We start from the raw sequence: 10,317 nt of genomic DNA, 5'->3' as shown, positions 1-10,317 counted from the left end.
GTTAATGAGTAAAGACAAGGGTGAGAAACGTAGGGTTCATCTGAACATAAAGAACCCTGATGCCCCCGTGATAGACAGGGCGTGGGCCCATCCACAGGTACCTATGGTGGGAGTGGTACTGTACGGGGAAGTTTGTTTTTATTTTCAACCACAGGTATTTCAACCAGTTGGTATCACGATCAATGAACAATAGCATTGGCACTAAAGATTTACATAACCTTGCTAGGCCTGAGAAGCTGAGTAGTGTACTCCCTTGCAGTGGATCATGCCTGTGTTCCCATGGGCCTTGGTTTTCCTTTGAAAGATTATGAATAAGAATAAAATAGAATAGAATAGAATAGAATAGAATAGAATGGAATGGAATAGAATAGAATAGAAAAATTATTCTCCAAGTGTAACAAGTACAGGCACAGGTACATTGGAATTCTTGACATCGCTTGTCCTTACAGTATGATCTGACAATAAATTATGGACCTTGAAAGTGCTGCAGTTGACAGATGGCAGATTGATTTCAGGGTTTCAGTCTTTTGATACGTTGGAATGTCGTGAACCTCTATATAGCATAGAGTATGAAAGGTTGATTAACTCAAATTCTTTAGAACATGCCGTGTCAAGTTCCCGAGTATCACGTACTGTTGAAACCTTGGAGAGATGAGTTGCATTCCTAAGGAACAGATGAGTACTGAGATGTACCAATGGGGGATAAACTTCATACCTATATTATTGAATGGATGGTTGAAAGGTTGAATTGCCCTGGAACTGCTTTTGGGTTTCAGCATGTCAATACAGACCACGGCTTTTAGACGCTGCATTTAAACGAGCATTGTTTTAAATACTAATTCATACTTGCAGTTATTGCATATCTCCTCAGTCTGTACTTCCGATGGTTCAACAAGGCTTTTGCATGTACAGTATCTGAGTGGCTTTGTACTGACAGGTGTGTGTATATGTATTTGTGTTGGTTAGCACTGTTGGTTTGGGTGTGCTCCTATTCATCAGCCTTGATTAACCAGTTACAGTATCAGTAGGCTTATGGAATGGATAGGAGTTGAGTTTCAGGTGAATCTTGTGGTTGTTAGCAACAATGTCCAGGTCCACGTTATGGTATGCACCGTATGATGTTCTGTTGGAGGAAGTTTCTCTTGCACATAGCTTATCGCAAGGGCGAGGCTCATTTTACTGTAGCTTAGTACTGTACTGTAATCACAAGTAAACTATTCCACGGTCTATTGGCAGTACAGTAGCAATCAAATTGAAATCACTGGGTGCATTTTACAAGCTCAATACAATGAAAGAATACCAATTAAGTAATTATCAGGCTAACTTTATTGTCCCTGAGGGGAAATGACTGTACAATAAAAATAAAAATAAACAACTGTGTATACAGTGAGGTGTGCTTACTCCAGAAAATATTTTAATCCATAGTTTCTGAGAAATGGTCTTGTGTAGGCTACCTGCAAGATGGTTAGCAGGGGATGGATTGTTAGTGTGTGGTTACCACATCCTGCACAGGACGCACCTATATCCTATAACTGTACCCAACACCAGAGACCCCGCAGTCCTCTTCACAACAGCTTCTTCTCTATATCAGGCTTCTCTCTTTTCATTTACAGATATTATTTCAGTGAGCATTCACTCTGGTCAAACTGGGATGTATTCTGCAGGAACTGAGGTCGTTCTCGCTGCCAATAGAAATCACTCTAAATGTTAAAAGTCAAAGTCAGTTTATTTGTCTTGTACATGATGTGCAGTGAAATATTTTTGCTACTGTAGCTCCTACTTGTGCTTAAGTTAAAATTAAAGTGAGAAAGAATGAAATATGTATATATTGAAATGTTGGGTTAAATCTCTAAAAGATTTTAAGTATATATGTCTACTATACCGTGACAGTCAACTGTATCTTTACATAAGGGAAGATCCTTCACCTGGGCATGTAAGGAACCTGTCATGAAATGAGATGTTGGTGTTGGCCGCAGGGTAGGGGAACATAAAAAACCCCAACGCATATTATACTTGGCACCTGATACTCTATGTGCATACTTCACCCTCACCTTCTTGAGCAACAGCAACTGGGTGTGTCACAGTTATCAGGGTTATGATTTTGAGAGCTGCCGATAAGCATTTGCCGATTGTGCGAATGTTAAACTAAACAGTATACTCAAAAGTAAAACAGACTTTTTAGGCACATGGGTTGCTTTGAAGTATACTTTCGGACCACAGCACACAATTAGACCAAAGCACCTCAATAACACAGAGATTGTATTTTGAGCCCACAGTCAACACGACGGGACCGCAGAAGTGCAATATGGCATTACATCAAAATCATGTCTGTACAGTATAATGACTACCCTGTCCTTAGGTGTCTTTAAGCTGTTAGGTGTGTATGAAACACTGTGTGACAGTGCTTTCAACCAACACGGGTTTCTAAGTCACAGAAATGCATTCTACAGTAATAACTGCACAACTTAAGGTGCTTGCATAAGTGCAATGCTTCTGATCCGGCTCAGAGTGGCTTAATCCAAATCAACTTTTCCACATACGTAAATGTGGGACTCTATTAAATTCCCTGTAGCATTATAAAAAAAAAACTTAAAGTTACTCTGGTAAGGGAAAGAAGCAAACAAGCAAGAGCTTGTTCGAGCACATTGCAAGTGCCAACATGCCCTGCCATGGCATTTTAAATGAAAAGAACAAGAATAGTAATCACATCTGGGGTGAGTTTTCCAGAGCTGTATTGCCCAGTGTTGAGTGATGCCAGTTGGGGCTATAAACATTTAACAGGAAGAACATTTTCGCCCGTCCAGCAAACTACTGCCTGCAAATTGTAAATGTTAACACTTTTGGATTCAACAAACACAGTTCAACTGAGTAAAACGAAATAAAACTCATTGCAAACAACTGCACAATAATACATTGCTCACAAAGCTACTGTTATGTTTAAAGAAAAGGATGGGTGATTTTCTTGCCTGTAAAGAAAGACAAAGAGCGCTCTGTCTTGTGAGGAATGTTGGCTCCGTTTCAAACGGTTGTATTGTGTGTACAGCAGCGTTTCGACTTCCACCATCTCCTTTGCCTGTTGTCCCAGCAGCATAACAGGCGACATAATAGCATAATAGCTATATATTAGTTTCAGTGTGTCAGTCTGTCCGGGGAGCCATGGTAACATTTCAATACAAATAGCACACCTGTCATGTCATGGCCATTGGCAAAGTTTTTAGTAGTGAATGCTTGATTGATGTGCCTGAGGGTGATACAGGCAGCAGGTGTGTCTGCTCAAACACACACACACTTTTACGAGAGAGCAATTGCACTGCTTATGGGTGTGAACCGTTTTCATGCGTCTGTGTTTTATGCGTCTGCATGACTGTACTCATTTTTCCCTGGTATCATTGAAATACTGCATGTGCGTCTGAGCGCCCGTATGCCCGAAACCAGTGTGGACTAGTAATAAGAAAAACCTGCAAACTTGTGCGATCCGTGGCATCGCCCTACACCCCATCCACCCCACCGACCCCACCCCGCCACCAACATCCTCCCCGTGTCTGCCCATAGGGTGAAAAACTGGGCGGAGCGGCCGTTAGGTAATGCCGCACCTCCGCTCCTCCCGCTGGCTGCTCCTCTCCTCCTCCTCCTCCTCCTCCAGCCCTGCGGAGCATAAAAGAGAGACGTAGGGCAGGGCGGCGCACCACAGTCGATCTCCTCACAGCGGGCCGGCAGATCTCCTCTCCCTCTCTCTCTCTCAGCAGCCATGTTGTCCTCCTCGTCCCGTATCAGCTATTCCTCCTCCTCCGGAGGCGGCGGTGGCGGCTACATATCCGGCGGCTCCATGCGGTCCGGCGGCGCGGGCTCGTCCCGCTTCTCCATGGGCGGTGGCGGAGGCGGAGTCCGCATCTCCGCCATGCGGGCCGGCAGCGTGTACGGCGGCGCGGGGGGGTCAGGCACGCGCATCTCCACCTCTTCCTACAGTTCCGGAGGCGGCGGCGGCGGAGGTTATGGCTTCGGCATATACGGTGGCGGTGGCGGCGGCTTCAACTTGTCCGATGGCGCCTCCGTCTCCACCAACGAGAAGGCAACCATGCAGAACCTGAACGACCGCCTGTCCACCTACCTGGACAAGGTGCGCTCCCTGGAGAAGGCCAACGCTGACCTGGAAATGAAGATCCGCCTGTTCCTGGAGAGCAAGACCGGCCCCTCAGCCCGCGACAACACTACTTTCCAGGCCACCATCGCCAACCTGCAGGATAAGGTTTGATGATCTCATTATTATTACATAGGTATTGTGCAGCACTAAGTAATGTTTATGCATATGACAGAAATCCCATCAACATCATTTTGCATGATAGACACAATCATATATGATTAAAAAAAATAACTAAGGCAGGTCGCACTGAAGACTAACAATAGCCATCACACATTTTGTAACTAGTTGAAATACAATACATTTTGATGTGAAAGTCAAGTCGACAATCCCTTGGGCAATCCCTTGTAAACACTTTCTACCCCGAGGAAGGCTTTTGTGAGCCATTATTTACAGTGCAGCTGACACCCAGTACTCAAACAACGATACTGTCAACCATTACATAACTCATGTAAATATGACAAATAAACCAGCTTAAAGACTGTCAGTCGATACTTGGTGTGAAACACGTTGCTACTCTTTGCCACTCAGATCCAGGACGCCACCCGGGTTAATGGAGGCACCTACCTGTGCATCGACAACGCCAAGCTGGCTGCCGACGACTTCAGAACCAAGTAAATGTCCAACTGAACTTCATAACTTACACCAAAATGGCCAAATCTGTAGACACCCTCATATGAGCTTCTCACATAATGCTGTGCAGTCTTACTTCTGGATAAATGAAACCACACTCAGTATCATTAAGTATCCAGGTGATGGAGAAGTGAGTGTTCCTTTAGGGTCTTCACCTGTTGCTGTCCCCCCACAGGTATGAAAGCGAGTTGTCTATGCGCCAGTCGGTGGAGGCAGACATCGCCGGGCTGAAGAGGCTGTTGGACGAGCTGACCCTGTCTCGGTCCGACCTGGAGATGCAGATCGAGGGCATGAAGGAGGAGCTGATCTACCTCAAGAAGAATCACGAGGAGGTGGGTGGCGGTAGAATGATGGCGAGTGGAGCTCCGAAGAAGATCTATGGGTCTTCCTCCAGCTTCAAAGTTCTTTTGATCTACTGAAGGTCTATTAAAGATCTACTGAAGGTCTATTAAGGTTCTACTGAAGATCTATTTGGTCAAAAGAACTGAAATAATCATTCCCAAATGATCAACAGTAGTTTTAAACACAGAGTAAATCTTGTCATTCATTTTATACCAAATCATCCCATCTACTGTAGTCCGGCTATCTGGCATAAATGAACCTTCCATTGAGCCGTCCCCTATGACCCCAGTGAGTTGACCCCCATTGCGCTGACCCATATGATGCCTGTCTCAACAGGAGCTCTTGGCCATGAGGGCCCAGATGAGCGGGCAGGTCACCGTGGAGGTGGACGCGGCACCCCAGGAGGACTTGAGCAGAGTCATGGCCGAGATCCGTGAGCAGTACGAGGCAGTGTCCGCCAAGAACCAGAGGGACCTGGATGCCTGGTTCCAGACCAAGGTATGGCTCAAACATCAGAGCTCTACCATATCAAATACATGTTGTATAATTCCCTATTGACCTGATGCATGATTGACCACGACTGCCATTGACTGATCACTGATTGACCGTTACAATTACAAACCATCGTTAAGAAGTGTTTCTCCTCTGCCCTCCTCAGTCGGAGACGTTGAACAAGGAGGTGGCCAGCAGCACAGAGGCCCTCCAATCCACCAAGTCGGAGGTGTCGGAGGTCCGTCGCACGTTGCAGGGCCTGGAGATCGAACTGCAGTCCCAGCTTAGCATGGTGAGCCCCGAGCTCTGGCATCTCAGCAACGAGCGCCTCAGTGTTCTTTTGCCCTCAACTCTTGTCACAGACGTCCTTGTCTAAGACCTACTTCACAAGCACCCACATTCACTCATCCTCTCACAATCCCTCACCCTCTCGCTCTCTCTCTCTCTCTCTCTCTCTCTCCGACCGACAGAAAGCCTCCCTGGAAGGCACGCTGTCAGACACGGAGCAGCGCTACTCCGGCCAGCTGGGGGGTCTCCAGATGCATGTGACCAGCATGGAGGAGCAGCTGGTGTCGCTCAGGGCGGACATGGAGCGCCAGGGCCACGAGTACAAGATGCTGCTGGACATCAAGACCCGCCTGGAGATGGAGATCGCAGAGTACAGGAGACTGCTGGATGGGGAGGTTGCCGAGTTGTGTTTGTAAGTGTATAAGAATGCTGCAATGGCAATATTGCAATGGCAATAAAGTAAACTTGAACTTGAATTTGTAAGGGAGGGCAGAAAGAGGATGGACGGACGCCGGGGTAGATGGAAGTTCACTTGCCTCAAGTGTACTTTTATATTAAGCGTTAATCCCTATACCAAAGTTTGGCAGCATTTTACTTGAGTGCCAATTTGAGGTGCACCAAAGCATCTTATAGCATGACGATCTTCTCCATTTTCTCCATTGACCAAAAATGGGCCAAAGACGGTCTTGGAGCTACGGATCCTTTGAGAACCTCAGTTAGAGTTTCTGTAGAGTCGTTATCAACTGATATGCTGACGATAGACTGTGCTTCTTTTCCCGTACAGCCCCCCTGCCCCCCGCAAGGTGGTGATCTTCACAGAGGAACTGGTGAACGGTCAGGTGGTGTCTGCCACCAAATCCCTAGCCGAGGATTAACGTTCCCCCAGGGAACGACAACATCTGGAGGGAACCCTGTCAACAGTTCTCGATGTGTATGCAATAAAGATGCTCTCGGTTTGCTGACACCTCCATTTTTGTCTACCATTTCTGTCTGACTGGGCTCGATCCCGTTATCATCTGACTGTTTTTTTTTACTCTTTTGAACATGTGGCCAAAAGAAGAGTCTTGTGAAAGACTTAAGTAAATAGAATTGCACTCTGTCAGCTTGCAGTCAGCAGTTGTCTGCAGCGATTGGATATATCATTAATGTGTCATAGGTGGAGTCATTTGTCTGTTACAGAATGAAAGATGAACAGAACTTCAGTCATAAGATAATAGACTCTCAGAAAAAAAGTGTGCAACAGTATGTGGAACCATTTGTCCTTGTGGCAGAACCCTATGGTACAACGGTTTCAGATATAACCCTTTACAGGTAAGACAAGCATGTTGACTTCCAAATGTTGCCTTCTAGAGGGTTCTACTGTATGTGGAGGCAAAGTTCTATTCAGAACTCCAAAAGGCTCACCTGAAAAGGGTTCTATCTATGGCCATTTTACAGAACATTTTACAGGGTCCAGCCCTGGACAGATGGTTCTACTGTACATAGCATTCTTGATGTAATGCGATGAGAGGGTGAACAATAGGTCGGCTATTCTGTTAGGCTTTACTGTAGGTACATTGAAATGAGCACATTATATTCCTCAATACATGATGAGTATTTTTAGACTAAACTCTGCAGGTTTTTTCAAGCAGCTCTTATTCCATTCCAATACTGTTGATGAGGTTCATGTCTATAACATGGCTTCTGAGGAACGAGCTGTCAAAAACACGAATAGCCTTTCGGTTTAAACCCCCAATGCCCAAACTCAATAGAACTTTGATAAGACAAAATAATATAGTTGTTTTCTATTTGAAGAACCGTATAATCTGTCCATCTAAATTGAAGTAGGCGGGAGAACATCAGCAAAGTCACCCCTGCTCAACATTATGAGGAATTAACATTCATGAAAAAAACTAAACAGAAAAACACACAATCCAGGTCTCCTTTGATCTCATTTATTGACGGCTCTCTTGACAATTTGTTACTCAATCCTCAATCTCATCCACATCCACGTCCACCGTCTTGGAGCTCGTGACCACCTTGCCGTCTATCACTGTCTCCACCACTGTGATGACCTTGGTGACCACTGAGGAGATACAAACAGACAATACTCTGAGTACACCTTAGAACATAACTAAAGTCCTTCATGTGCTTTGCTGGGGGGCTTACGCACGTAGGGTTGGCGAATGTTTGGAAGTATTTTATTTATTTTGTTTATCAATAACAAAACCCTTACCTTGTTTGGTGCTGTTGGTGGAGACGACGGAGGAGAAAAAAAACAAAAAAATAAGGTTAGATTATTAATATCTCAAATCCTTCCTTATCCCCAATTCGTCTCATCACCTCAGCTATCTTCCTCCATTCTTCATCTGCTATCTCCCTCCCTCTTTCTGCAGCCTCCTTTTCCATTCCTCCTTCCCACGTTCCCCTGGTTCTGCCCCTCCCCCTCCCCCCTGCTCCCTGTCCACTCACCTGTCGTCCTCCCCGTCCAGCAGCCTCCTGTACTCTGCGATCTCCCTCTCCAGGCGGGTCTTGAGGTCCAGCAGCATGTCGTACTCCTGCTTGTTGGAGGCGATGTTGGCGTGCAGCTGGGCAAGCTGGGTCTCCAGGTTGGTCACCATGCCCTGGAGGCCCGCCAGCTGGGCGGAGTAGCGGGCCTGGGTTTCTGCCAGGGTGCCTTCCAGGGACGATTTCTGTCACGGGCAAACGGACGGGGGAACAGGTGTTGAATGGATGAACAGGGCACATGGATGCTAAGCTAGCTAAGTCGCTAGCCTTTCTAGCTTGAGATAAAGTGGTATGAGAATATGCGTGCTTCATCTTTTCTGTCAGGTGAAATACATGTAATGACATCAACGTGTCCACACAACATTTTTGTGTGGGTTCCAAGATTGAAGCAAGCTGCGATGCCAATCTAATCTACAGTAGATTTATGAGGTATTTAAAAACTCTGCAAGATATTTTGTTTCACCACAGAGTGTGTGTACTTGCAAGTGTGTGCCTGTGTGCCTGACTGTGTGTGCGTGTCTGTTCATCATCATCCATCTCCTCTTTAGGCCAAGCCCAGAATGTGCAGTGTGTGTGTGTGTGTGTGTGTGTGTGTGTGTGTGTGTGTGTGTGTGTGTGCGTGTGATGGCGCACCATGCTTATGTTGGACTGCAGATCAATCTGCAGCCTCTGGAGGGTGCTCTTGAGTTCCTTCAGTTCTGTTCTGCTTATCATCAGCCCCTCGTTCTGTGTGGTCACCTCGATCTCCACTGTGGAAAGCTGCGCAGATAAAACAACAACCACAACAACAACAATACAAGGTTAGTCAACACAGTTTATCTTAGACCATACCCTGTAGGAAGTCTACTTTTCAGTGCATTTCATTTTGAATGAGTTTAATGTCTTACTGCATATGACGTACAAAAAAACAACTAAACATGCTGCAAATGATATGATCACTGTGGCCATATGATGTAAGACTGAACTTCCTATCATGCATTTTCCCTTCATACTTTCAACCCAGAGAGAACCACCCCCCCCGTGGACCCGGTTCGGTCGGGTTCCCCCTCACCTTGCCCTGGTACCAGGCCTCCAGCTCCCGACGGTTCTTGGCGGCCACGGCCTCGTAGTGCTCCCTGATTTCCGTCATGGCCTGGTTCAGGTCCATAGAGGGCGCCGCGTCCACGGCCACGTTCACCTGGCCGCCCATATGTGTCCTCATCAAGGCCAGCTCCTGCAGGGGCGGGGGGTCAAAAGGTCAGAGCGGTCACGCGGTGAATGACGGCCGACGATTGGTAGGTTACGACAGTTTAGTGTGGTAGGTCGAGTACTTCAAAGTGCATAACTCTCATTTAATACTGTAAATTTCAGTTGACCTGTTGTAAATCTACTGCCCCTTACTATTCAGAAGGCTTCTCTGTGCGTGTGTGTGTGTGTGTGTGTGTTTGTTTGTGGGTATGTGTGAAAGAGTGTCCTTGAACTATAATGAGGGTGTAAGTGTGTGTGTGTGTGTGTATGTGTGTGTGTGTGTGTGTGTGTCAGACGCACACACCGAGTGGTGGTGAGCTCATGGAGGAGAAGCAGAAGAATGGTAGGAAGTGTGGAGGGGAAGCAGGGGGACTGATGTTGTTTCTAAAAACACCGCGTCCGTCTGCATATGGAAACCTCCATTGTACTGTATGTGATGCACAAGAGTTCATGTTTGTGTGCAGCCAGCACTTCCCAGTGATTCACACTGAAGATAGAACAGAACTCTACTGCTTTGCTTAGGATTTGTCCAGTATACTTTTACAGTCAAATATTTGTAGTTAATATTTGTAGTTACCTGCTGTACTAGGTACTATGTCATAGTAAGCGGAGGAATTCGGTACATTGAATATCCACTGTACATAACACTGTGCTTTTGTTACAAGCAAGCAATCAATACCTTTCAGAAGGTGATTAAATGCTGCCAGTGT

At 46.1% G+C, this 10,317-nt stretch overlaps 2 protein-coding genes across 2 annotated transcripts in view; one reads left to right on the top strand and one right to left on the bottom strand.

Moving 5' to 3' along the window:
- Positions 1-3,748: 3,748 nt before the first annotated feature.
- Positions 3,749-6,838, top strand: LOC311311553 (keratin, type I cytoskeletal 50 kDa-like; the record flags this gene model as incomplete). Its single annotated transcript, XM_084441301.1, has 7 exons — positions 3,749-4,246; positions 4,670-4,752; positions 4,947-5,103; positions 5,450-5,611; positions 5,772-5,897; positions 6,076-6,305; positions 6,678-6,838. 7 exons carry the CDS (start codon positions 3,749-3,751, stop codon positions 6,766-6,768), a joined length of 1,347 nt encoding a protein of 448 aa, XP_084297427.1. The 3' UTR covers positions 6,769-6,838.
- Positions 6,839-8,340: 1,502 nt separating this feature from the next.
- The window catches only part of krt98 (keratin 98), a gene marked incomplete at its 3' end in the record, with an annotated part of 21,615 nt that continues 19,638 nt past the window's right edge, over positions 8,341-10,317 (bottom strand). Inside the window, exons 5-7 of the mRNA XM_084441306.1 lie at positions 9,432-9,593; positions 9,014-9,139; positions 8,341-8,565 (exon numbers count right to left, since the gene is read on the bottom strand). Coding sequence (XP_084297432.1) covers positions 8,341-8,565; positions 9,014-9,139; positions 9,432-9,593 — 513 coding nt within the window. The remainder of the gene's footprint in view (positions 8,566-9,013; positions 9,140-9,431; positions 9,594-10,317) is intronic.

This window comes from Borostomias antarcticus (genome assembly GCF_949987555.1).
Source record: "Borostomias antarcticus genome assembly, chromosome: 7".
In the NCBI taxonomy this organism is placed as follows: domain Eukaryota; kingdom Metazoa; phylum Chordata; class Actinopteri; order Stomiiformes; family Stomiidae; genus Borostomias; species Borostomias antarcticus.
This window is presented reverse-complemented; position numbering and strand designations above follow the sequence as displayed.